At 53.6% G+C, this 27,367-nt stretch overlaps 2 protein-coding genes across 2 annotated transcripts; one reads left to right on the top strand and one right to left on the bottom strand.

Moving 5' to 3' along the window:
* Positions 1 to 2: 2 nt before the first annotated feature.
* CNNM1 (cyclin and CBS domain divalent metal cation transport mediator 1) lies at positions 3 to 20,750 on the top strand (the record flags this gene model as incomplete). Its single annotated transcript, XM_085325603.1, has 13 exons — positions 3 to 948; positions 11,116 to 11,259; positions 11,824 to 11,964; positions 12,331 to 12,500; positions 13,147 to 13,246; positions 13,634 to 13,681; positions 16,466 to 16,528; positions 17,642 to 17,805; positions 18,268 to 18,448; positions 18,794 to 18,907; positions 19,019 to 19,135; positions 19,445 to 19,572; positions 20,008 to 20,750. Coding segments are annotated over 12 exons (2,268 nt in total), but the record flags the coding sequence as incomplete, so codon positions are not given.
* A 2,347-nt stretch (positions 20,751 to 23,097) lies between these two features.
* On the bottom strand, positions 23,098 to 27,361 carry GOT1 (glutamic-oxaloacetic transaminase 1). Its single transcript, XM_085325752.1, has 9 exons — positions 27,233 to 27,361; positions 26,698 to 26,879; positions 26,096 to 26,219; positions 25,740 to 25,852; positions 25,441 to 25,545; positions 24,686 to 24,836; positions 24,385 to 24,550; positions 24,137 to 24,279; positions 23,098 to 23,770 (listed from the first exon to the last, which is right to left on the bottom strand). The coding sequence occupies exons 1-9, from the start codon at positions 27,351 to 27,353 to the stop codon at positions 23,631 to 23,633; spliced, it is 1,245 nt and encodes a 414-aa protein (XP_085181878.1). The 5' UTR covers positions 27,354 to 27,361; the 3' UTR covers positions 23,098 to 23,630.
* Between the last annotated feature and the right edge of the window lie 6 nt (positions 27,362 to 27,367).

The following is a 27,367-nucleotide window of genomic DNA, read 5'->3' as shown; positions in this document are numbered from 1 at the left end:
GGCCGGCCGCGCCGGCGCTGGGCGCCTGGCTGCTGCCGCTGCCCGAGGCGGGCTGGCTGCGGGCGCTGGGCGCCCTGCTGCTGCTGGGGCTCTCGGCGCTCTTCAGCGGGCTGCGCCTCTCGCTGCTCTCGCTGGACCCGCTGGAGCTGCGCGTCCTGCGCAACAGCGGCTCGGCCGCGGAGCGGGAGCAGGCGCGGCGGGTGCAGGCGGTGCGCGGCGGCGGCGGCACCTACCTGCTGTGCACGCTGCTGCTGGGGCAGGCGGGGGCCAACGCGGCGCTGGCCGGCTGGCTCTGCGCCTCGCTGCCCGGCGGCGCGGCGGCGGCCGGGGCCCCGCGGGGAGCGCCCTGGCTGCCGGTGCTGCTCTGCGCCGCCGCCGTCTTCCTCGGGGGCGAGGTGCTGCCCTACTCGGTGTGCTCGCGGCACGGGCTGGCCATCGCGTCGCGCACGCTCTGCCTCACCCGGCTGCTGATGCTGGCCGCCTTCCCGCTGTGCTACCCGCTGAGCCGGCTGCTGGACTGGGCGCTGCGGCAGGAGCTCAGCGCCTTCTCCACGCGCGAGCGGCTGCTGGAGACGCTGCGCGCCGCTGGACCCCACGGCGACCTGGTGCGGGAGGAGCTGGCCATGGTGCAGGGCGCGCTGGAGCTGCGCACCAAGGTGGTGGAGGACGTGCTCACGCCGCTGGCCGACTGCTTCATGTTGCGTGCCGACGCCGTGCTGGACTTCGCCACCGTCTCCGAGATCCTGCGCTCCGGCTACACCCGCATCCCTGTCTACGAGGGCGACCGGCGCGACAACATCGTGGACCTGCTGTTCGTCAAGGACCTGGCCTTCGTGGACCCCGATGACTGCACGCCCCTGCAGACCGTCACTCGCTTCTACCGCCGCCCGCTCCACTGTGTCTTCAACGACACGCGCCTCGACACGCTGCTCGAGGAGTTCAAGAAGGGTGAGGCCACCGGGCCGCCACCCCCGGGCTCCCCCCGCACTCCCCACGGGCAGCCCCCCTCCACTGCCCACCCCGTGTGGCCCCCCGCAGGTCCCGGGGACACTGGGGGTCTGGGCCCACCTGCATGCGCTGGTGTGGCCGCATTGCTGGTGTCACTGAGACAGCCCCCGGGGGGGTCCAGGGTCTGTGGTACCGGTAGCGCCTGTGACACTGTTGAGCCTTCGGCCCCAGAGGTTGCGGCTGGGCCTGTCCCTCAGGGCTCACGGCCGTTGTGGGGCTGGTGTGCAGGCTCATGTGGGGCAGGCCTGCCCCACAGCCTGCCCCTGAGAGAGGTGCCCACTGTACTGTTATGTGCTGCGGCGGGGGCGGGAGCGTTCGCAGCAGGAGGTTGCATCYCGTGCCTTAGCTGTTGCGTTTTCAGGTCAGTGTGAGGCGGGGTGAGACGCAGACCCGTAAAGTGTTTGTGTGCAAGTGATTTAAAGGAAGGAGAAATGCCTAAATCCTTGGAAAGAGCTGCACTTTTCTTTGCAGCTCCTGCAGTGTTTGCAGTGCAGCAGCAGCCAGCAGCACCAGAGAGGCTGAGAACCTTATTTCATTAACCGTACCTTGAGAATACACTGTATTTGTTTTTTCCCCGCTGGGAATTGTGAAGCATATTGTTGCGTGTTATCCAGTACATCACACTGTCATAACCAAATCTGTAAGAAATAGCTGCAGCAGCAGCATCTTGCATTATGTAATGACAGAGGAGGATAACACAGAGGCTCCTTCGCTGCCTGTGGACTCTCTGCAGCAAGCAGAGCTGATCATGTGAGAAAGGCCAGCTGAGTCCTTCCCAGGCACAGAGAAAGCCTCTCTGTGAATCATCTGATTGCTAGTTTATAGGGCCAGGGGATGAGGAAGCGGTTTCCTCTGTACTGGACAAGTGACAAATGACGATGAGGTACATACAGGACAGCATCCTCTCCAGAGATGCACAGCTGTGTCCTCACCACCTCCTGGGGCCACAGGTAGAGGAACCCTGCTTGGCACAAAACATCTAACCTAACCTCTTTGCCTCTTAGCATGACTGGTGACTCCCAGCTTTGTGCGAACTGGCAAATTCTTGTGTTTTTAAGTAACAAGGCTGTTAGCAAAAGCATTAAGATTGTTCTCTCAGCTCAACCTCGATGAGTTCTGTAGTAATTTTCCTCCTACTCCCACTCCTGCCTGCACCTCCTATGTCTCCCCTTCCTAACTTCTTGTGCCTTGCAGTTCATTTTTGACTGTAATTTCCTACACAATACTACAGTGTTAATGAAGGTCACTTATCTCTACTACCTCTCACTTGTCTAGAAAGTCAGGCATTATCAAAAATATAACATGAGTTTGGCATGTCATCCCTTGGTCAGCTTCCCCTGCATTTTGTCCCATTTACTATGATGTATTCAGCTGCTTCTGCTTCCAAATTCATTCTCTAGCTTGGAATCCTAGACCTGTAGATCAATAGATCAGTAGACCTGTATAAATGGGCTTGTGGTTGCTTAGCTCATGTGTTTTGCTCGCTCTCCTCGCTCCTCTTTTCCCTGCATAAACAGAGATACTGCATTTTCTTCATTGTGTCATTCCCTCAGCTGACAGGTGCATTAGCAAGRCTTGCTACCTGCCCTGATGTTTCCTGTATTAGTCCTTGTCTCAGATGAAGATTTTTCCAGCCTTCTTCAGCTTGGCTCCACTAAACTCTTGGGATTTTGCTTCGGGCTCTTCCTCCCTTACATCTGTTTCCCATTGTGGCCTCCTTGGGTGCTTTGGTACGACCCCTATGTAGGGCTGTACCTAAAATGACTTTCTGTTCTCACCCCTTTTCTCCTTGTGATTGATAATTTATGTAGCTAAAAATATCTTTTGTCTTGTTATCTAACTCTGCTCAGTGTTCAGTAATACCATCTTTTCAGCCAAATTTTCTTATCCCCAAGTGTTACTATTCTCTTCTGATTCATCTCTCTCCCACTCATAGGCCCTCTGTCCAGTCCCAGTACCCTGTATTTGTAGATGGCCCCGTAGATCCCCCAGTCCTCTCCTGAACCCCTCCTGAATTCCCTTTTTCCAGTTCCAAACAAAGGTTCCCATGCTGGCTTCTGCACTGCGACAGGCATTCCCTCCAAGCTGCCTTTGCAGTCCCATCCATTGCTCTTTCAGCCCACTTTGCTTGACTATTTAATATCTAAAATAAAGATTTCCCATTTGTAATTAAGAATCTTTGTCACTGTCTCCGTTTCTGTGTCCATTTCAATTACGCTGAAATATCTTGTTTGAAGAAATCAGGGTTTCTTTCCACGGCCAAGTCTTCCATGACATCTCTGCTGATACAGGAGTAGCCTCATTGCTCGTTGGTTCGGTGTCTGTTTAATGAAGGCATTCATCACTTAGCACATCCAAGGTGCCTGCAGGACAGCAAATGCTCCCACTGATTACAAGGCCCAGTCTCTTTCTAGGAAATTAAAGTCTCCAGTAATGACAGCGATTGCTAACTACCTCTGAGTCCTTAGGTCCCTGGCAAACCTCTAGAGCTACCTTGCTTGCCTTCTCTTCCTTCTCCCAAGATTTTGATTTAAACGGGTTTTCATATCTTTTATTTCTTTAGGTTATTGCAGTGTTTATGTAAAATACTCGTCACTTTTATATCCTTCTTTTCTGAGCAGCAGTGTACACTTCAAGATTTGTTTCGGTAATGATTAATGTTTTGCCACATCTGCTATGCCTATTTTTTTTTTTTGCGTAATATATAAGTAATTTTCAATTTTACTGCCTAAGCTCTCTGCAGTAGTACACAAACATTTGGGGKTTTTTTTCTTGCTGAAAATGTCAAGAGTATGCTTAAATACAGTGTTTTCTATGACTCTTGCTCACACTACCATTAACACGTTCCCTTTTCTGTCTCTCCTCCTACACAGTGATATCATCTTACAGTATTATCCTTGTTTACCTGATGTATTCCGTTTCTCTTAGCACATTATCCCGACTCTGAATGTATCAACTTTTTTTTTTTCCTCTCACTTGTCTTTTATAGCAGATTTTGAAGTGAAGTTTTCCTTCATTAGTTTCTAGGCTTGTTTGAGCTCAGTGCCATTAAGATGCACTGATGTTTGTCTGAATAGGTTTAATACGTACGTAAGCTGAGACTCCTCTCTCCCAACAGGGCCCTGTGCAGCATTTTGAGGCAAATGGATCTATGCTTCTGTGTGCCYGCAGGAATTCCCTTGGGCATTTCCCCCAAGGCATGGCTGGAATCTGTGGTCTCACATTGCTCAAAACATTTAAATTACATAAAAAATACTAGTGTAAATTTCRGTAGTGCCAGGGAAGCTCATGGCCTGGTGTAGTTACAACTACCATGGGCAGCTGCGAGCTCTTGGTTGACAAAACACAGCCCCAACCTCATCAAGGCCAAGGAGAAGTGGTCAAGCCGTCCACACCCACCCTTTGCAAGCCTGCTGCTGGCTGTTGCCTTCTCTTAYGGCATTTCTTCCTGGAGAAAGACAGTTAAACTGGGGGCATTGAGGGGAAACTGGGAAATGCCCACTGTGCAATGACAGCCCGGAGAAGGCTGCGAGCAGCAGTGGAGGGAAAGGCCGATCTGCTGGAGGAATAGCTTGGACTTGGAGGCACAGCCCAGAAGAGCAGGGCAGCTGCTGAAGCTGCGTGACAAAATGACACCGCAGCAGTGCGAGGCRGTTTGGGCTGAAGGCAGGCAATGCTTGTGCCAGAGGAAGGTTTTGACATAACCTCCTCAAAGGCCAATGGAGCAAACTCAAGAATAGTGAGGAAGAGGCACACAGTTTGCCACCTCTTCAGGCAAGCTGGACCAGCTCGTAATAAAAGGTGTACATAGCTGCGTAGCATTTACATAGAAGTGCTAAGAGGAGGAGTTTACACAAAATTTGTGTTCTCTCTTCATGAGCAATAAGAAACTACACACCAGTAGGGTAACTTTGCCACCTACAGCCTGAAAGAAGCTAGAACTGTCGAACCAAAGGCATAAAAAGATTCGGAGAAAATTCCTTCACAGGTGCTTCTTGGAGTGCCTGGCTTTTTTCTGGGGTCAGAATTACTGCAGGAATTACCTAATACACCAGAGACATAACTGCACCATATTTAGCAAACTAAAGCAATGTAGAGAGCCAGGTGAGATCCCAGTAAGATCAGCTTCATCTTAGGAGAACAGGAATAGGAAGAAAGGTTTATGCATTCTTTCAGCATGAAATGCAGTGGGTGATACAGCCTGTTTTTCCTGCATCTGCAGCAGATAGCCAAAGCAGTGCATGCTGCAGCTTCGCTCCTGGGGCATAATCTCATGTGTTGAGCTTTTCCAAGAGGTTCATCTTGGTCTGTAGGCACCTTTGGGGACTCACAGTCCTTTCTCATTGCTCAGGTCATTTATGGATTTTGTTGACTACTTTCCTGTGGCAGGGAGTTGGTGTCCTTTAGCAAGCAACCTTCCTCTCTTGGAGAAACACTGCAAATTTGCTCTTGCGTTCATCTTCCTGTAGCAGGCCAGCTGCTCAGGTATTCCTCAGTGGTTTGGCATCTTTTAAAAGCTACTGAAAATAAATTCTCCCAAGGCAACTTCCTAACTTGGTGGATAAAATAGCCTGCCCTGTGGAGGTCAGTTCTGCCCTAGAGTCTGCCTTTGCTTTTGAAAATACTTCACAGCCTGTATTAGACTTAGGAATTGGTGCCTATACTAATTTAGCTGCTTTTCTTACTGACCCTCCCCTGAGCCTGCGGTCACTGCAAGCATGAAGCGTGGCTTGAACTTCAAACCATGCTTAAGGGGATTTCTGCAGGTGTGATAGCCACCATCTTGAGTTGAAGCCATGACCTCTGCAGCTAGCTGCATGAGCTGAGAAATCAGTTTGCTAGTGAAGGAGTATCTCCTGCACATGCACTGGGTAGTGACTGACACCCAGAGTGGGTGAGGTGCTGGTACACAAAAGATGGTGTCAGTGACTCACTCTGCAAGTCAACCTCAAGTGTTATTCTGATTTCTACTGGAAAACTGTGCTAAGTCTTATTATGTGACTCCTGTGCCACTGCACCCTGCCTCACCAAGCACTGCCATGGGTCTGCTCAGGAGATGTGTTGGACACAGCTCCGCAGAGCTGAGCAAGGAGGACCTTTTCCCCCAGAGGTCCTCTCCCTCTTGGGGAGTTCTCATCTGTGTGGAAGATCTAGGATAGATTTGATTAGTATTCACAACTTTTTCCCCTCACGTCGCTCTGATTTCCTGCAGGGTGATGTGCCCTCGCAGCCCTCCTGGTTATTTCCCTGGTGTTCAGGTGTGGATGTGCACTGCCTCTAGCTGTGACTTGCCAAGCGTGTGGTTTCGCATTTGGTGCAGCATTGCAGTAATGCAGGAGCGCAGCCTCACATGCATTTCCAATTCAATAAATTCTCAAGTCACATTCCCTAGTTAGCTTCAGATGTGAGTCTGCAAGGAGGCACAGAGGCGCTGGCTGTTGCCCTGGCCCAGAGAAAAGGTCTGGTTAGAAGCATACTGAAAATAGATTTGAGTTGCATCACGATTGTTTCACCAATCAGCCTTACTTACAATTACTCTTTCTTGCTTTCCATTTTGTAGTTGTAAATTGTTCATGGCTTGTGCCTGTACCTTTAGTGTTTCAATAACAATTTTAGATTTCACAGTAAAACTCGTGAAAAGAAATTTCATACTCAGGATACTCCATCTTGTGGAACAAGAGACAGGGCTAAAGCATCTTTAACATTTCTCTGGCAGAGCACCAACATACAAAAAYGATAAGGAAGTAGTCTAGGCTATTTCTGCCACCAGCAGCATTTTTTCCACCACAGCTAAAGGCGTTTTCATGTGTTCAGGCTCTTTTCTCCCATTGGGGAGGATGCTTTGAGGTTGCTCTATAAGCCCAAGGTCATTCAGGTACTATGAAAAGCAAGGCTCCTAAAAATGGGCATAAAAGCTTTAGCTAGTTATTCAGGTACCTTCTCCTTCCACAAGGAGCTCCTTCAGCTGTTTATATTAGCTCTATAATTTAGCATTTTGAGGCATTAACTTTTCACTGAAGCTGTTGTTTGAAAAGAGCAGATTTCATGTTGCCCATAAAGAATTTAGTGCAGTCATAGCCCATACTGAGCAGACACTTAATCACCTATGGGTTTCCTGTGCATGAGCAGTCCTGTTGAGGCCAGTGGAGCTATTCACACAAGTAAAGTTAATTGCCCATTTCTTCTAGCATTTGCCAAACCAAGGCTTTGATTCTCAATGTTTCACTGTGCTTTTTTTGTGTCTGTAATATCCCTGTAAAACTCACATAAGACAGTTTGCTAGCAGTGAAACAACTAGCTCTTATAATTCATTTCATTTGAACTATCAGGGAACAGTTATAATAACACAGTTTTGGAATCACTTTTACAGATTTCAAACCTGTTTTATATCAAGTTGGGGTTTTTGTTTAAGTGATTTATACCTCTCAGTCATACTCCCACCAAAGCAGAACCACAGGATAGCGGCTGGAGAAGAGAACACCACTCCCCCAAGGTCCCCATGTCTGCTCCTGAACCACCTCTCCCTGGACATTAATTGCACCTCCTAAACTGCCTAAAACAGCTTGTGCCCTCATACCTTCTCCAGAAAGCTGCTGCTTTTTCTCTGTGTGAGCATAGCAGCTCCCAGGGTCCAGAGGAATATGCCTGAGCTCAGCAGTACCACCAGCCTTTGAGGTAGCAAGCATCAGCCCCACCAGACAGGAGACCTACCAGCCTCCCCCTGGCTCTCTGCCAAATTTAAAAGGTCTGTTACAGAAGTCTAGAGAAGAACAAGCTTCACATGATGAGAGGAGATGAAGGACCCAGCCAGGTATGGAGGCAGGACCTTGAGAATGATCTCATGCATTTCAGGTGGGAAATGAGGGCATGCCAGCCCTTTCCCAGGGAGACTGCTCTAGGAGCAGCAGTAATTCGCACCCAGCTTTGTGAGGGTGTTTGCTCTCTGGCTAGGAGCAGCTTACGTGGAGTTTTGGTGTTATGGGTGTCAGCTGGCTGGGAATGGGCTTTTGCTTTGTGGGCCAGGAAGAGCTGTTAGTTGCAATGATTTTCCATTACTGGGTACCAGCTCCATTTCTAATGTGAGTGTTAGTCTGGAAACCTAAACCTGGAGGTTTATAGTATGGCTACAAGTGTTTATTTTCTGTGAAAATAAAGAACTCTTGAGCACTCTAACAGCCCTCCTGGCTCTGCCCCCAGTGCAATGAAACTGTGGGTCTCCTCCCAGAGTAATGGTGCTCGGTTGTTTCTAAATAATCTGATTTGCTGCTATGTGAACATGGAGCTGGAATCACATTTCTCTGTGACTGCTCTAGAGTAATTTACAGTGTCAATGTAGGTGTTTGGCCAAAAAAAGAATTGCCTCCATTACTCTCTGACTGCCTTTAAGTAGCACCTAAGCTTTTTGTAAGGGTTTGGTGGTTTTGGGTTGCATGTAAATGTCATTAACAGTGAGCTTTTGGCCAAAAGAAATAACTTCTCCCTTCTCCTTGCTCACCCGAGGACTTGTAGGAGACCAGATGGCCCCAGTGTTTGGGAGTGGGTTTTGGCAAAGAAGACATTTTTGAAAGTTGGACTTTGCTAAGATGAAACGTAGCTGTTGCTGCTGTGTTGCAGCCAACTCTGCTTCTTTTTTCTTTTTAAGGCTCAAGTCGCATTGCTTTATTACACACTGAACAAGGCAGTATGCACAAACTGCTATACGAAAAGAGTGAAATAGCCCTTGCCCAAATAAATTACTAAATTTTCAGTGCCCTGATGCTATTGATTTGATTTTAAAGTGTAGCTCCAGCTTTATAGAAAGAACAACAGTGCTACTTTCTGCAATGTTATGTTCTTGTTTCTAATTCTGTAGGCGTGGGAGGCAGTGAGCTGCTCTCTGAAATCTTGCAATAAAAGCTTGGTATGAGGAGGAGGGAATTTATACTGTGGAAAATGCCCAAGCTTTTCTGTGAGAAATGTATAGTGCTGATTTTTGTCTGAAAAGTATCATTTGSTAGTCTCGGATCCAGGGCAGGGTTATTTGAAGGTCACATGTTCCCCAGAAGGACGTGTTTTGCAGGACTGTGTGGCTGCCCTGGATGTGCCAGCCCCTATCCTGGAGAGGGGACAGCCCAGAAGTCACCAGCAGGTGAGAAGGAAGCTGTGGAGCAGGCAGGAGCCCACCCATACTGCATTTCTATACTTAGATAGTTTTCGTATCCCGTAATATTAGGCAAGTTTGTCATAGACATGCTAGGAGATCTAGAGGCAGCTGAGTGAGAGCAAGCCCAGGGCCAAGCCTAGGGGAGGCTATTGCCTGCACAAGGGGACGAGGGCAGGGGCATACACAGGTAACTGAGGACAGAGCTGTGGCAGAGGCCGAGCTGCGCAGGTGAGCGTATCCTGTCTCCACGGACAAGTCGCTGTCCTGGTTTATGCAAAGGAAATGTTCCCCTTCCAGGTGACCATTGCTGCTCAAGGATCTGTCTAGGTCTCTCGACTCTAGGTCTGTTGGGAAAATAGAGTGATTTAAGCTCTCTTTAGGTCTCCGCGAGGAAGTCTGTGGGTCCCAGAGCCCACAGTCCAGTTAGAGTTGTGCAGGAGCAGCACATTGCATGCACAGAGATGTTGCAAAGAGAGACTCCAGGAAAATGGAGGGCAAGCACAGCAAGGGAAAATTGTTGAATGTGGTGTTCATGAGAGACAAAATTTTCTTGTATTTTAAGCAAAASTAGAGGTTCACATTTGTGTGCACCCTTGAGCAAGAACAGGAGCCAAAAAATCTGTAAGTAAATCAGTGCTGTTAATTGGCAGGTCCAAGAAGGCACTGGAGCTAGAAACCCAGGAGTTGTTCAAGGTTTGGGRATTGGGTTATAGTCAAGCTGCTGAGTAGGAACATTACTTAGAGCACATGGTAATGGAAGGGAGAAGCTGAGCAAGTCAAAACAGCTTCCAGAGAGCTGGACAGACAAAAGCAAACAGTGATGTTTAAAGTATGCCGAAAGCAAGAAGCCTGAGAACACATCAGCACAGCTGCCAGCTTACTGGGGGCAAATGAGGAAGTCAAAGCTGTGATTGAGAAACACTGTGACTTCTGAGCAGAAGTCACTAGCAGATCCCAGGAAGGTCCCASTCTGTTTAAGGTAGCAGAGATGAGGTGGTGTCGGTAGCAGGATTTGGAGAAGGCACTCAGGTGCTAGCTGATCATCTGAAGTGTTCAGCCACTGCATCCAGATAGTTCACCAAAGAGGTCTGCAGAATCTGAGCAGATGTGCGTTTCTGCATTAAAAACWGCTGCCATTCCAAGGAACTGGAGTCTTTGCTTGTATTTTAAAAAAAGCTTTAGAGTCAATCCGGACAGTGATCGATAGAAAGACGTGGGGGAAGGAAGTGGCAAGCTGATAGGAAAGATAACAACAGAATGAGAAAACACCAGGAGGATGAGGAAACTAGTGGAGCCCAAGGACACGGTCACRTTTCTGCATGGAGGACACTTTCTTTCCTCTGTTACCATTGTCTTGGGCTGCTGAAGCATAGGGTAAGCAAGAAACAGCTGGTATAATGCGTTTGTACCTTCAGAAGACTTCAGCCCTGCACAAGAGGCTGAATGGGCCTGGAGTGACTTGCAGCAGATTGCCTTGATAAAGAAAGCGAGCAGATCCCCAAAAGAGCCAGACAAATTSCTGTGATACCTCCTTGGAGCCAGCCTGAGCTGTAGCAGACCTGTTTGGCTGGGCTGGGTGTTTGACACTTCTCTTTGGGTTAGCAATGTGGCTGGGGTGGTTAYGGACAACACTGATGCCTTCTGAGGTTTCTCCATGGCTTCTACCAAGCCCTAGTGTGGGGCTCAGTGCAYGGGGGGCCATGAGTCGCTGTCTCTGGTGGTGGGCTTTCCCTGGGATCGGAGGACACCCTGCCTCCTGGGAGAGGGCTCTGGCCGTTCTCCATCTTGAGGGCCTGGAAGGCTGGCCTCTATGCCACATGTGCAATATGATGCCTGGCTGTCACAGCTCCAGGCTGCAGCCCTGGCTACCTGCCAACCCACAGTCTCAAGATAGGGCAAGWTGCTACCAGAGACTCCTCCACTGGTAGTGGGGGTTTCACTGCTGTTCTACTCTCTCYCCACAGGGAAGTCTCACCTGGCCATTGTGCAGCGGGTGAACAACGAAGGGGAAGGAGACCCGTTCTACGAGGTGATGGGTATTGTCACCTTGGAGGATGTCATTGAGGAGATCATCAAATCTGAGATCCTGGATGAGACGGATCTGTACAGTTAGTGTCCCAGAGCAGCTACTGCTGGTGCAGGACCCAGGGTGGGAGCCCGGACAGAGAGGCAGACATGTGGGTAGGAAACAGGCTGGGGTGAATCATGGTCCTTCCCCAGAGCAATTCATGGTCGTGGTGGGAATGACAGGAATGATGGAGAAGAGATGCTGGTCAGGTGTTTGGGAGCCTTGAATGCTCAAAATAGAGAAGCACCAGCATCAGCAGCCAGTGGCTGGGGAGAGCCTTACCCAGGGACATATGTTGGGAATGGTGCGCCCATAGGTGGTTCCCAAGGGTCTTTCCAATCCTGGTGATGCATCCAGCTGGAGCAACCCAGGACTGTGTTCTTGAGCAGCACRTATAGCCATCCTGCTCCCTCCTCAGGAAGCTGCTACCGCAGCTGTGCAATGCATGGTGTATTTTGTACATCCTACTGCTTCAGCTCCTGCCATCTCCCCAGCCTCGCCCTAGGGTGCAGCATGATGTGCCTCCTTCTGCATGTGTACATGGGTGTTGCCAGGTCCTGCCGAGGCAATGGCTTTATAACCTCTGCTGCTCTCTGTCCCATAGCAGACAACCGGAAGAAGGAGCGGGTGCCCCACCGGGGGCGCAAGCCCCAGGACTTCTCCATCTTCAGACTCTCAGACAGTGAKATGAAGGTGAAGATCTCCCCGCAGCTCCTGCTGGCTACACATCGGTTTATGGCAACAGGTACCCCTGCCTTGAAGGAGTAAATACCCCATGATCTGAAACAGTGAATGTYTGGGGCCCTGCTCTTCCCTGCAGCAGCCCTGGACTGTCCCTGGTTTGGGGCTCTCCTTCCAGCGGGCATTTCACACCCTGGGCCTATCTCTGCTCAGCCAGCACGGRTCTGCATTTGGGTTGCCCTCTGGGCTATGGAGAAGGGAGCTGTGCAGCCCAGGAGGCTGTTCCAAACAGGAACCTGTCCTGCCAAGCTTCCCTTTCTCTGCAGCAAGGCAGAGGTCCCAGCACCTGGGCTGTTAGAGCTGCGGGTGCCTCGCTGCCGGGCTAGAGYCCCTGGCCATGCTGAGTTAGTGTATGTTGCCACATTTCTAGAAGTTGAGCCTTTCAAGTCACCCTACCTCTCTGAGAAGATCCTGCTGCGGCTCCTGAAACATCCCAACGTCATCCAGGAGCTCAAGTATGACCGGAAGAACAAGAAGGCCTTGGAGCATTACCTCTTCCAGCGCAACCGCCCTGTTGACTACTTCGTTCTCATCCTGCAGGTGCGCAGGGGCGTGGGCTGGCCCAGCATGGAGCAGAGGGGCCAGGCACCCTGAGCTGTGCAGTTAGTGCTGTGCAGTGAATCTCATCTTTCTGCATTGGTCTTGGCTGGTTCTGCAGAGGGGAGGTGGCCCCAGGTGGAGGCTGGTGTTGACCAGCTCTCTAAGACTACACGTGGCCACAAAACCAGGCCAGCTGGCTCAGGGGAGACTCCTCTGGGTTACAAAGGCAGAGCTGCCTTCTGGGCTGAACTGGATGAGGGCTACCTCCTTATGAGCTCCCATCCTTGCTCTGTGGTAGCTTAACTGTGTGGGTTGGTAGCACCTTGTCCTCATCCCTAAACTTCAGCCCTCCAGGGCTCCCTCAGTAACCCCAGCTACRTTCCCCACCATCACAGGTCCCAGACTGTCTGCTTCCCAGCTCTACCTGTGCTTTGCACCTTCCCAACTCTGCCCTCAGTTGGGACTCTGGATGATGGCCAACCCATGGGTTTACAAAGCAAGCAGAAGCTCCCATCATCTCATAAAGGGTGGTGGTGGTAACTGAACATCTGCTGTGGTTGCAGAAAGGGTCCCTGCAGCCCTGTATGTACWGGCTGGACAGGACCAGGGGGCTGCCAGTCTGAGCAGGTTTCCCTCCTCCTTCTAGGGGAAAGTAGAGGTAGAGGTTGGCAAAGAAGGGCTGCGTTTTGAGAATGGGGCATTCACCTACTACGGTGTCCCAGCCATCATGGCTGTCATCTCTTCAGGTAAGGGGGCCACGCTGGTGGGCTGGGTGTGAGGACAGGAAGGCAGGCGGGGRGCAGCCTGACCACAGCAGGGTGCAGGCTTTACTGGGCTGGGGATGAGCTTCACCAAGCCTTGCTTCTACTTCTGCTGCCTTCAGAGAGACAAAGCTGGCTAGTGCTGGGAGAAGGGCCTGGGCATGGCGTGGGGCAGGATGCCCCTTCTGCAGTGGCCAGAGGCACGCAGGAGCCCTTCAAGTTGGGCGGGTATGGCTGGTCACCACATGTCATGGGCTGTGGGGACTGATGGGGCACCACAGAGGGGCTGGCACACTCCTCCCATGTCCCAAGAACATCTTACCAGTGTGAACAGCACCCTGCAACTCATGCAACCTTCAACTGTGATTTCAGATAATGATGTGCGAAAAGTGAGCAGCCTGGCTGGATCCTCCTTCCTAYGTAAGTATTTAGGGGCAAGCTGGGGCCCTAACACCTCTCTTTCTACAGCACTGGCTGGCTGGAGGAGGGAGGGAGTGTCACCCCCACAAAGAGCAGCTCTAGTTCTGCTCCAAGGACACCTCCTTGAGAAAGCTCAGTGGAGAAAGAAGTGTCTGATGCAGCAAAGTCCCTGCAGACTTGYGGTGAGGTCTCAGCCATGCCCTGGATCCTGGCAGGTTGAGCCCAGCACCCATGCGACTACATGGGACTGCCCAAGTGCAGGGTGGAGCCTGCAAAGCCAATCCTCCTGGCAGGAGGAAGAAGGTGGCAGTAAATCCTGCAACTTCTTGTACGGCATATTTAGATCTTGGCTTAATGCTTCTTGACCTGTTTACGGTCTGAAGGTTGGAGCCTGAGTTGAACATGGGYCCCACATTCACCTGGGCTCTTGGGGGAGCCTGCACAGCTAATGAGTTAATGAACAGATCTCCTGCTTGCAGTGATTAACAGAGCTCTGATGAGGGATAAATGCAAGCCTCCTCACATTATTTGCTGATTACCTCTATAAATTTTTTGTCTCTGGTGACTTGGGAGCAYACAGAAGTGCTGCCTACCCTTGACTCTGCACATCTCTTATTGCAGTCCCAGGCATTGCAGTTGGATCTGCAGTGCTGATGGCAAGCCAAGGATGCTCTGCAGGGAGCCATTCTGAGTGCGCAATCAAAAAAAGAAGCTACCAAATTCAACCTGATGGGAGGTATAGGGAGGGACATCAYTGGCAGAGCAGGGAGAGTAGTGTCCCTTGGGGCAGGGGACTGTCACTCCTGTGGGTCATCGTCAGTGTGCAGTTGTAGAGTTCACGTATTTCTTGCTGCTTGCTTTGCTTTCATTAAAAAGGTCAGTACTGATAGGTTAAACCTCCTTGGTGAGCGTCTTTGCTCCCCAGCGTATCTGCAGCACGCTCAGTTTGGGCAGAGGAAAGCTGGTTTCCCCTGGGACGTTGCTGCATGGCCCATTGCCCCAGCGCAGTCTCAGGACTGTCCCAAGGGCCACGGAAGAGGGTCACGCAGGTGCCTGGCCGCAAGGCTGACACTTCGTGTTTGGGTTGCAAACGCTGCCGGCAGGCAACGGGGTGGGGAGTAGGGCAGTGATTTCCAGGCCCCACGATGAGGCTGACTGTCCTCACGGGAAACCAGCCGCGGTCCATGCCATGCTCGCTCCGTCACGCGTGTTTGCAGTGCCACCTGCCGGGCCACCGGCCGCTCGTGTTGCCGCTGTGCAGGCTGCTGGCAGAGGCCCGGGGCTTCTTTTCTCCATGTGTTCAAGCATGATGTTGTGTCACAAGATGTTTTCTCCCATCCAGCCACCTTTGCCTGTCGCAGGACATGTGTGTGTTGCTTGTGTGGTGTCGCACCTCTGAACAGCAAGGAGGCAGGGTGAGAGGCAGAGGTCCACAGGGCATTTACCTTGTCGGGTTGGCGCTCCTCCTTTCTTCTTGAAGCAAAGCCCTGCAGAAATGAGTGTGAGTAGCATGTCACAGTGGAGAATTCAGACATTAACCCTTGAGCACTTAATTTGTTATTCATTAACCATTGCTATGTAACTTTTTGGTGGCCAGGCAATGTTTGGTATTGGGTGCTAGAGGCAAGGGTGAAGCAATAGAGACCTGGCAGTCAGGTCACTGCGCTGACARCCCGCAGGATGGAGCTAGGTGCAAAAGAGCACGGTCAAGGAAGGTCAGGGAGGCAAGCAGGAGTGGTTATCGCTGTCCTTTGCTCCCAGCTGGACAAGGCTGTTCTGGGCTGCACTTTATGCTGGTGCTTTTGCTTGGACTTTTATTTGCAGAAAGTTTCATTCCAAGGGAGGACGCAGCAGAGGAGTTACTAGGGGAAGAGCACTGGGAGTGGAAGGACGGGGCTGTAGGGTGATTTTTTTTTTGGGGGGGGGGATTATCTCCAAAGCAATTAAAAAACATTAATCACAAACCCCACAGACAATCCAGATGGTTCCTAGCACTGCAGCCTTGCAGCCTCGCTGCAGGCAGCATATCCGGAGGGAGAGGGCAGCGCACCAGTGGCAGGGGAGCCGGGAGCCAGGAGGGGAGCACGGCTGGAGCCAGGGTCCCGGGTCTCCTTGCAGTTTCAAAGGGAGCGAAGCTGACGGCRTGAGCAAAGATCAGGTCTCGAGATGGTAGCGAGGGCACTGCTTACGCTGCATGTCGGTCGCTCCACACTGCCCTGGTTGGTGTTGCCAAGAGCCCCGAATCCCCATCGCGGGTCCCTGGGGGCACCGCAGTYGCCCCGCAGTCTCCTAGCCAGGGTCGCGAGGAAGGGACTGGCCTAGAAATTATCACCGCTGCTGTGAACTGGGGAAATAAACCGTGGAAAGGGAACATCCAGCAGCCCCGGGCACAGGGTCCCGGTGTGCCGCGTGCGGCTCCGGCCCTTGCTGTGCTCAGCGCCACACCGAGCGCGTGGAGCCCACGGGCTTTGTGGGGAGCTGCAGGCAAGTCGGCGCAAAGGTCTTGGTGCTGCCGCGCTCCTTCCCCCGCGAGGCTGCGGCTGCTCTGCCATTCGCCTGTGCACGGAGGAGGGTCCTGGACCCCCAAAGCACGGCGGCTTTGCCCCGTTTCCCGGGGGAAGTGGGGAGTGCCTGCTGGTGGCTGCGCCGCTGGGGCCGGGCTCCCACCACTGTCAGCCGCAGCCCTGGCTCCTCTCCTGCCTGCTTCAGTCTCCTTCTCTTTCTTCTTGCTCTGCCCCCCTTCCTCACCCCCATTCCCTTGCCTTCCCCGCCCTCTCTCCGTAGTGCCTGTCTCAGTGTCCCGCACCTTCGCCTTCAGCAGAGGGGACTCCCTGGCCGGCTCCCCAGGTAAAGGTGCATGATTTCGGGAAGCRCGCGTGCCGGCGCGCGGGAGCACCCGGCGCACACGCGGGCCCCCAGCGGGCTCTTCACGACCGCCTGCGCACGGACACCGCTGCCCGCGGGGAGAGGGGCACCCGCGGCGCCCCACGCCGCGGCCCCGGGCCACGGGGGCCCTGGGTGGTGGGACGTGTCTGCAGGCGCGAGTCACCGCCCTCACCCGCTGCGGCTCCCCGCCGCAGCCTCCCCGGTGCCCCGCAAACGCTCGGCAGGAGGGGATGGGGACGACGGTGAGCCGTCGGCGGGTCGGGCTTTCTTTGGTTCGCAGTAGATGCGTGGCTATWAGCTATGTTTCAGTTTCTCTAAGTTTAATTTCCTGCGCTTAACGCTGCCTCCGTGCACGATCACCCGCGGCTCCGCACGCGCTCTGCCCTGCTTCGCTTGCGTTCTGGAAATCCGGGTAACCGAAGGGCGTTTTAGCAGCCGAGTCAGCCGGCGGCTGACGTCACCCGGGCGAGGAACAGGCTGCCTTTGTTCCCGAGCAACCCGYTGACCGCGCAACACCCGTCGCACTGCGGGCCGGAGGCAGTCGGTCACCGTGACTGACAGCCGGCCTCCCATCGCCGCCTCTGCTCCTCCTGTGTAGCAACGGGGGTAAATACGAGTCTGCCCTCGAGACGGGTYACGTAAACGCCCGCGGGCTTGCCGGGGCAGCCGGGGCAGTTTGCGCCAAACCCAGGCCGCCCGGACGGTCTGTGTTAGCCCAGATCCGCGGGCGGCCACGAGAGCTGTCAGTCAGCCTGACAGGCAGACAGCGGCCCTCACCGCCGGCACGTCGGACACCTTTCCGGTGCCGGYGCTTCGATCTGCGCCAGGCTGGCACGGAGCAGAGCTGCAGCAGCCCGGGGCACCGGGGAAAAGCCCTCCGCAGCGGGACGCCCCGTGCCGGGGGCGAGCCCCGCGGCGTCTCCGCAGCTGCGCTGCCGGCCCYGCGAGCGCGGCCCCGGCCCCGGCACGGCACAGCTGCCGAGGGCGACCGCTACCCTGGCTCCCGCTCCGGCGGCCCGCACCACGAATACGAGCGCGCCTTTTCCTCTCTCTTTTTCATTTGCCTCCCCTCAGTAAACAGGTCCCCGTCCCGGTGCAGCGGGCTGAACCGCTCCGAGTCCCCRAACCGGGAGCACAACGACTACGGAGGCAGCACCACCCAGCTCTACAGCAGCAGCAACAACATCTACACCCCCGACTACTCCGTGCACATCCTCTGCGACGTGCAGTTTGTCAAGGTACCGGCTCCGTCCCGCAGCACCAGGCACCCTCTGCGCCCTGCTCGGCCGCGGGAGCCCACGGGTGCCCAGYGGCACTGGCACACTGCGTGCTGGGAGCCCTTTGCAAGCGCTGCTGGACCGTGCCCAGGGGACCCCCAGCTGCACCGGGCTGTGCGTAGCCAGCACCGCGGGCAGGGGAGATGGGCTGAGGCCTGGGGCTGTTCAGGTCAGATGTAGTTACAGAGCTGGAGAAAAACATCATCTTTATGGGGGGCAACTTGCAGAGCCCCCGAAGGCTCCCGAGCAGCAGAGCTGCGGGTCTCCACGTRGGAATGTGTGGGTCCACGTCGTGTGGTGGGGGGCTCACGCTCTGACCCTCCCGGCGTTTGGTCCCAGCGAGCCCCGGGAGGGGCGGCGCGGGGCCGCGGCGCGGCGCTGAGCCGCACGAGCGTGTGCGTGCGTGTGTGTATGCGTGCCCAGATCACCCGGCAGCAGTACCAGAACGCGCTGGCAGCCAGCCGCATGGACAGCTCGCCCCAGTCCCCGGACATGGAGGCCTTCAACGACAGGGATTCGACCAAGGCCTCGACAGCTCGGGGAACCCCCCAGACGCCCAAAGAGGACACCGCTGCCCTCCTGAACGAGAGGAACAGCATCACGTGTGAGTCACCCCGTGGCCTCCCAAAGGCACCCCTTCCCCGCTCCGTGCGCCAAGGCGGCAGGTCACCCAGAGAGGCCGTGCTGCCACCCGCCGGCACGAGGGCACCTCACCACCGATACAGGATCACACGTGGCCCAGGGCGCACTGACGCCTGCGTGCACACGTATGCTCTGTCRTGTGCATGCACGTGCCTGCAAGCGTGCAGCTGCGTAATGCCCTGTCCACATGCAAACATGGACATCCCTTGCCYTGGAGCCCTGTCACCGTGGCGTGCGCCCCGCGGGGCCTGCCCCAAGGCACACTGACCTCCCTGCCCTGCAGCCCACCTGCACTGTGTCCCTGCAGGTGGCCGGGCTGATGGGCTGCACAGCCCCAGCGAGTCCGTGTTCTTGCGCATGGAGGGGATCCCCTTCATCCAGGAGGAGCTGGCTGACAACGAGGAAAACAGCAAGCAGCAGAGTGAGTCCCGGGCTGGGGGGTGAGACCGAGGGGGCAGAGAGCACAGGCAGCAAGAGCTGCGGTGCCCCAGGGCGCTGCCCTGGACCGCTGCAGCCATGTGGGCTTTTGCAGACAGTGAGTGCTGCAGCACTGCCCTGGACGTGGAGTCCCCAGGCCGAGAGGCTGGGGCCAGCTCATCTCCAAGCAGCTCCGAGGAGACCCTGGGCAGGAGGCTGCTGAGATCGCTGAGTGAGTAATGGGCCCCAGAGAGCGAGCACTCTCCTTGTCTGTGCCCATTGCCTCAGCAGCTACATTCATCTCTGCCCCAGCCCAGTACCCTTCTGCCCCCACCACAGCCCCATCTTGGGGACCACCTGCATGGGGCTAACTTGGAGCAAGAGGGACAGCCCGAGTCCCCAGTGGTCCCTTCCCTGGCAGCAACAGGTAGGACTGCACCTGGGGTTAGCTTGGGGAGATAAGGCCCACAGACTTGTTCTAGTCCATCCCTGTGCATGCCTTGTCTCAGTACCCCCACCTTACCCTCACTTACTGCTGCAGGTGGGCGCAAGCAGCGGCAGTCACCAGAGGGCGAACAGATACCAGAGGAGAGCTCCAATCTTGCCCCATTAATCACCTGAGTGGTAATGCGGCTGGAGCACAGTGCTGGAGGCCCACGCAGGTTGGAGGTAGGACTGTACCCGTTGGTGAAGCATCCCTCCTCCAGCAAATGGGAAGTTGCTCACTTGTTAATAGCGCAAGGTTGAGTTTCTGTCTTTCAAGTTGAAAAGCCAAAGCATGTGGCTTGGAGGGCTCCAGAGAGACCCAGGTTGGGTCAGCAAGAGCAGTCCTATGCAGGCATACATACAGCTGGGGGCTGGAGCAGGGTCAAAGGGATGAAGTAATGGAATCYAACCATCTTTTGGCTAGGATTTAGGGGTAGAAGAGCAAGTGGAACATTGATCTATATTTCCACAGATATGAATATGTGCATATCTGCACCAATATCCCACAGTTCRGCTAGGAAATGCACTACAAGTTTGGGCAGTAGATGGCCAGGGAGAACAGGCTCTGGCCAGCAGGTCAGGGATCCACCTGCACCGGGTTGTGCTTGTGTCTTCCAGGTCTGCAGCATGGGGGTCTCCTGCCATGAGTCTCATGTTCAACAGCAGCAGGTCTGCACTTGCTTGCTGCCCGCCTGCCCGCCAATGCCGCCCCTCCTTGCAGGACTTGTGCAGAGCCCCATCCCCAGGAGAGAAAAGATATGCCCCCGGGAAGGGGCTGAACCAGCCCGGGCAGCCTGGACCAGCTAGTCGGAGTCAGGGCCTTGCCCAGCTGCTCCCTGGTAGCATCTGGTCTCAAGGAAGAGATGGAGAAGTGTCTGACACAGTGTCTCTGCTGGCAGAGCAGGGAGGGGCGACCCAACCCAGAACTGCCCTTAGCATCATTTACCATCCCCATCCCAGYGAGGCCTGGAGCCCTGCAGTGCTGGGTGCTGCACGGACGTGGTCTCCACCATAAGGAGCACCTGCTGTTCAGGGGTGCCACGTGCAGCTCAGGGCCCCAGTAGACATATGTGCTGTGCCTAGTGACATGCACAGTCACAGCACCTTGTGCATACTGACCATCAACACAGCTCAGTGCTCCCAAACGCCTGCAAGCCACAGGGAAGGGAGCCTAATGCCCCACTGAGTGTTCCCTTCCCTTTCTGGGAAGGGCCACTCCATTCTGCATTTAACCATCCTCCTCTCTGCACATGGCTACCTGTGCGAGGGAGGCTCATGCTGAGCCTTCAAGTTGGTACAGACCAGTCAGTAGTTTTTTTGCAGAGGCTGAATGCAACGGGGATATTAACATTAAAAGTGAGTTCTTGCTGAGTGATGTCCTGTCTGTGTCAATAGCTACATGGGAAGATGTTAACATCTCCCCCCAGGTTAAACTTACCTCTCGTACCTGGGGCCAAGCAGATGCCTGGAATAATCACGGATGCCCCAGAGCAGTAGCTGCTTCTCCACATACCCAGCTCCAAGAGGAGCTAGAGGATGCAACAGCAATGCAAGGAGATGGCCTCTGGCTGCAGTACTCAGACACACTTCATCTCCAACCTGGCTCTAAGCATACATATGGACTGCTGGGGGAGGGTGCTGGAGGGCTCCCCGAAAGCAACACACTCACTGCGCTGAAGTAGCATGTTTACTTAGGGTGCAGTCCATTTCCACTCCTGACTGCACAGGTATGCAGCCCTGCAACCCACTCTCCTCACTACRGTTGTCTCAGGGCAGAGAAGGCACAGCAGTACCACAAAGGCCTTCGCACACCTTTGCTGAGGGTGTAAAGGGGCCCAGGCCCTTAGCCCTGCCCCCAGCCCCCTCTGTTTTAGGGCTAGCATAGTCAAAGTGAGCCAGGGAGGCCCAGGTCAGTGAGCTCACCCTACTCCAAAACTGAATTCCTGGGCAAAGGGGTAGCAAGCTTTCCTTCAATGGTGCTCCACTAAAGCTCTCAGCACTTTAGAGGCTTAAGACAAGAACTGCAGACRAGGACTGGGGAAGGAGAACAGGAATTCATATTATCACACCATTGCAAACACAATACTGGGATACACATGCTGGACTACAGCCCGACAGATAACAATGGAAAGCTTATGGTTCACCAATGCTGATAAAACTTCAGTTGGAACAACTGTATCCCTGTCTGGGCACTGCCTTTCTAAGGAAGCACAAAGCAGTTGAATGGAGGCCAGAGGAAAGCAAGGGCTAGAAAACAACCTACCCAAGAAGGCTGAAGGAAAGAGGGTCATTTAATCTTAACTGGTGAAGGATGTGAAGGGGAGAGAGGAAGTTTTCAAATACTTTMAAAGAAAAAGCTGTTGCAAAGAGGAAGAGAATAATCTGTTCTCTGTTGCCATGGTAAACGGGATAACTGGTAATGAGCTTACCCCACAGCAAAGGAGAAATTTAGGTCACTCATTAGGAAAAACAAGCATGGTAAGGCTACCAAAGCACAGTAAAGATCACAAGGCAGGTGGGCCAGCTCCACTCCTGGAGATCTGTAAGGACAGAGTGCAGCCAATGTCCAAAATGACGTAAGTTGGTTCCTTTAACTCCTTCACCTGAGACCACCCCTAAAAGTCATTCTTCAACTACTGTCCCATCATTTTAACTGTGGACAGACAGCAAGAGGAAGACAAACCCTCCCACCACCTCYGTCTGCACAAAGGGAAGGCTGCCTCCATCCCACTAATTTGGAAGGGACAGASACACATCATGGTGCATGAATTAAACATGAGTCCATTCACTTGTACTGACAAGGGAAGGAATACTAGAGGATAGGCAGTTTYCTGAAAGACACAAGATACCTGCTCCATTTCAGACACTGCAGGCRAACAAGACACCCCCTGAAAGCACAGCAAGTGAACAAGGTACCTTTTTCCCCTTTGCAGTCTAAGCTGTAGCACAACCAAACTACCAAGGTAGCAGTAATTGTCCCTAGATGACCCAAGGAAAGGGACTGTTCCCCTTTCCTCATCTCGGCAGGAGGCTGCTGTATCAGGATGGCAGTATCAGCTCCCAAGTAGACCTGCAAACTCTGAGTGCAGAAAGCAGGACCAGATGGTCTCAACTCTTTTTTCAGTGCTAGAAACTCAGACTGTTGCTGGCAGAACCCACTAAACCTAGACAGAGTACAAAGGAGCCCTGACGAAACGGGAGAACAGGAAAGATCTGCTTTCCAACAGATCAGCAGGAGGCCAGRAGCTCTGAGCCAGGGAGAAGATGGCCAGATGCCTGGGTAATGTGACCATCCAGAGAACAACAGAAAGAGCAGGCTAGACAGCAGGAGGGAGGAACTGGTCAACTTCTTTAGGCAGAGTTACAGGAAGCTCTAAACTATGTTCTCCTGACAGAACTGTGCCCCGTTAATGACAGCTGTGATTGTCAGAGACACAATACAGCAAGGGAGAAAGGGAAAACCTTGAAACACARATTGGGTAAGAGCCAGCAGACAAGCCAGGATGCCAGGGCTTTAGCCTGAGCCCTAGAAGAAGCCACCACAATCTGCAGCAGCAAGGAAGAGAAAAGAGAAGTCAGTCTCAGTTCTGGGCCTCATGGTAGTAAATGGTACAGCTCTACAACACAGGCCTTTCCTCAGGCAGTAGCCTGCCAGCACCAGGCCACAAGACAACACCAGCATTGGGCAGACATCACAAGAAGCAGGGCTAGAGTTCAGAGATGGAGTTTTAATTTTCTGTCAGCAACACCAAGAAGCAGTTACAATTACAAATGTTTGCTCACGTAAGGCTCAGAACTAGGTGGGGGAAGTCAGAACTGGCTTCACCTCCATCAAAATACTATCAAGTGACACCAGTCCACAGACCTGGTGAGAGCCCAACTACTTGGGCCATTATTCCATAACATATTGCACTGGTGCAGGACCAGACTAAAGCGATCGGTTAAATGGGGTTGATTTGGATGTGCTACAGATGCAGTTCTAGGTGCCCAAAGACCAGGCTGCTGTCAGTCATATGACAGCCAAGAAGGCTCATGCTGCCCTCACCTCCTGGGGAAATTGCCCTGCCATATTGCAGGGGGTCTTTCAGAAAGGCCAAAAAATGATTATCCCTGATTGAGCTGCTGCTCCCATCTTTATTAAACCTGAAAAGGTGTGGACAAGGCAAGCCATGAGCAGGGAAAGACATGGACTACACACTACAGCTTTGGTGACTTCATGTAAGTTTGGTTGTTCACATGCTTCACTGGATCTTTGTGACTGCTTCATGAATGGACTTAGCCACATAGTCCAGGTTCTTGGTAGTCAGGCCACACATGTTGATGCGCCCACTAGCCATCAGGTAGATGTGTTTCTCCTTGATCATGTACTCCACCTGTTTAGCTGAGAAAGCAATTGAATTTCAAGGTCAGACTTGTGACCCCACAGCTCAGAAAAGCCCAAAGAACCAGTCAAGGCTGCTGGAATCTTTCACAACAAGGAGAAAATTTCCAGTGTTAGCCTCTGAAATGCAGTCTGATGCTTTGTCCCTGCATACCCACAGTGGCAGCGATGAAGAGGACCAGGCAGAAGCTCAACAAGCCTTGAGCTTAAAACATTTTCCAGCTAACTGCAGTAGGAATACCAGGACCCCAGTAAGGTCCCCAGAGATACCAGCCTAGATTTCAGCCCATTTCTCTCCCAGCACAACCTTCCCCACCCAGTCCTCCCTTCCTCTCCCAAGGCAGCGCCAGACAACTCGATACTTACGGTTAAGCCCTGTGAAACTAAACATGCCGATCTGCTCTGTGATGTGGTTCCAGGTGCCTGGGGTCCCAAGGGACTCCAGACGAGATCGGAGCTCTGAACGCATCAGCAAGACCCGATCTGCCATAGTCTTCACATTGTCCTTCCTGCAGTAAGCAGAGTAAGGACAACGCGTCTGCATTGGAGCTCTCCAGCCAAGCCTGACTCTCAGAGGCAGCTTCCCCTCTCCCACCGGCCCTGGCAACGCTTACCACTCGGCAAAGAGCTGTGGGGAAGTAAGAGTMGTTGCCACAATGCGCGCTCCTTGGGAGGGAGGGTTGGACCAAGTGGTGCGCACAATCTTCTCCATCTGGGAAAGCACACGCTGCACATTGTCTGCGTCCTTCCCCACCACAGTCAGATTCCCCACACGCTCATCTGTGAATAAATCAAGACATATGAGCCATTGGCCCCTCACATCACTTTAAAGCAGAGCACTCCCTTCTCCCCAGCATGCCAGCCCCATCCATCTAGGTATGATGCTGCCCGACCAGCTTGCTGACGGACACTCACTGTAGAGCCCAAAGTTCTTGGAAAACGACTGTGCACAGAAGAGCTCAAAGCCCTCGGAGACAAAGTATCGCACAGCCCAGGCATCCTTGTCCAGGCTGCCAGAGGCAAAACCTTGATACGCCGAGTCGAAGAATGGAAACAGGAACCGGCGCTGCAAGGAGGAACAGTGTTAGAGKGAAGCCCCTTCCCCATGACCTCTTTACTCCCTCCACGTCCCCATAGGAAGGAAAAAACATTAAGCTTCTAGGTGAATTGCATGGCATGTGGCCCAGTAAGACCAAACTGGGCCATYTTCCTTCTACTAGAGCAAAGGAATAGAAAACTAACGTGGTCAAGAAAAGGTCAAATGCACGAGAAATCATTGCTACAGCTGCCTCCTCCCTCTTCTAGAGAAGCCCAAAAGGGGTACAAGAGATGTGCTATTTCACATCCTATTACCCAGTACCYGTAAAAGCAGGTACCCCAGAGAGTCTTTCCAGCATGAGAAAACTCATTGCTGCCCACGTCTCAGTTTGAAAGCAAGAACTCGGAAGCCTGATCAGAACTGGGATGCCTCTGTCTTCTGAGCGCTCTATCCTTGCAGCACAAACATCCAACATACTGTGAGCTTCTCCCTTCAACACCTGCCCAGTGCAACTCTTCCAGCTCCTACCACATCTCATGCCATTTCCTAGAATTTTGGATGCAAGTGCTCCAGCTGGTTTAAGAGCTACCTGTCCTCTCAGCACTGCTTCAGCCCCACCAGCAGCCCATACCTTCATAACAGCAGCAATCTGCTTCCACTCATCTGGAGTTGGGTCAGTGCCTGTTGGGTTGTGTGCACAGGCATGGAGGATGAAGATGGAGAATTCTGGGGCTTTCTGAGAAAAGAGCAGGTCTTAGTCATAAGGACYAACATTTCTTAGCACCCAGAGCAGAATAAAGGCTTCCATCTGCTGTGGGCACCAGCAATCTCTTTAGCAGAGATCCTGTTTCAGGCACATCATGCAAGAGTGCAGCTAGCTGCTGACAGCACAGGACCTCTCTCAGCCTATTCCACACCAGTTTTACTCACCTCCATGTCATCCAGCAGACCATGGAGATCCAGCCCCCTCTTAGCAGCATCCCAGTAATGGTAAGTTCTAATATCTTTAAAGCCAGCATCCACAAACACAGAGTTGTGGTTCTCTGAGGAAAGAAATCACAGTTCAGAAAAGCAGCTCCTACCTCCAGTAAGCCACTTTCTCCAGTCTCAGTACCTCCCTGAATGTCACCAACAATTGTGACAGAGTAATTTTCTTCATCCACATGAGAAAGGCCTGCTCCCACTGCCTAAGCACCTGTACTGTGAAGAACTCTGCTGTCTATACTTCTGCCATTGACCTACAGGACCTTCTGCAAGGAGCAGACTGTACTCACAACAGCACTCACCCCACGATGGAGAGGAGACGTAGACAGGGGTTGCCGTGTTGTTGTTTCCATTGTACCATCGCCTCAGAAACTCCGCTCCAATACGCAGAGCACCTGTCCCACCCAGGGCCTGCACACTGCCAATCTGAAAGAGAGAGCATCTCATCTTAGTGGCCTTTAGTCTCCTTTGACCTCAGACCTGCCCTGACAACTTCCAAAATTGTAAACAGACTTCAGCTGTTTATTATTTTTTTGACACAAAGCATATCCCCAGCTAGTACCAGAGTTGTTTATCACTGGGAAGGYGCTCTATTCTTGGACTTTGGTTTCCTGCAGGGCAACCACTAAAAGCAGAGGAAAACAAATTCCATCCGCAGCTCAAGTTCTGCCTTTCCAAAAAACTTGTGATTACTTGCACAAACAGCTTTGTATATATGGATTCATGAAGTAAGCTATAACCAGCATAACACCTTGTCAGAAAAAATCCATAAATCCTTCCTAAATACCTTTATTTCACGCACACACACATTCTCTTCTCTGTTGTCTGCTACAGAGACATCCCACAGACCTAGATGGCTCTCCTGCAGAGACAAGCCCCCGCTGCCTCCCTACGYGCCACCTACCCGGTTCTCCTTGATGGCAGGGCTGTCGTCACCCAGCGCAATCCGGGAGGCATTGGCCCGGAACTCGGGCAGGCCGAGGATGGGCAGGTACTCGTGGTTCAAGCTGGTGTCCTTGGCAATCATCTGCTCCACTTTCCTCACCACCGGGAGGACCCATGGCTGCCCCTCGTCGGTGCGGTAGGCTGCAAGGAAAGGCACAGCGGTGTCTCTCACATCCCCGCTGCCTGCGGGCTCGCTGACCGTCCGGAGGGACGCCCGGGCTGCCTCCAGGGGCCAACCGGCGGCGCGGGAGGCGCCCGTCCCGAGGCTCGCCAAGGCTCGCACCCGCCGCCCCGATGACCTTGGCCTCCTCGGAAGCCGCCGCGGGCGGGCAGCTGCACCCGGCCGCCGCCGCCTCACGTGCCCGCCCGCCCTGCCGGCCGCCGCCAGAGCGGCGCCGGTGACCCCGCGGCCACGGGCACGCAGGACCCGCGGCGCGCGGCCCCGGCCGTCAGCCACCGGCAGGCCCGGCCCCGGGCGGCGGCGGCGGACTCACCGCCCACGCCCAGGTTGACCTTCCGCGCGTCGCCGTCCTCCCGGAAGTCCGCCGTGAGCTTGAAGACGGCGACGGGCGGGGCGCGCGGGACGGCGGCGAAGATGGAGGCGGCGGCGGCCATGGCGGCGCGGTCCG

Source organism: Rhea americana, unplaced genomic scaffold (assembly GCF_003343005.1).
Source record: "Rhea americana isolate MKP2758 unplaced genomic scaffold, rheAme1 scaffold_122, whole genome shotgun sequence".
NCBI lineage: Eukaryota > Metazoa > Chordata > Aves > Rheiformes > Rheidae > Rhea > Rhea americana.
This window is presented reverse-complemented; position numbering and strand designations above follow the sequence as displayed.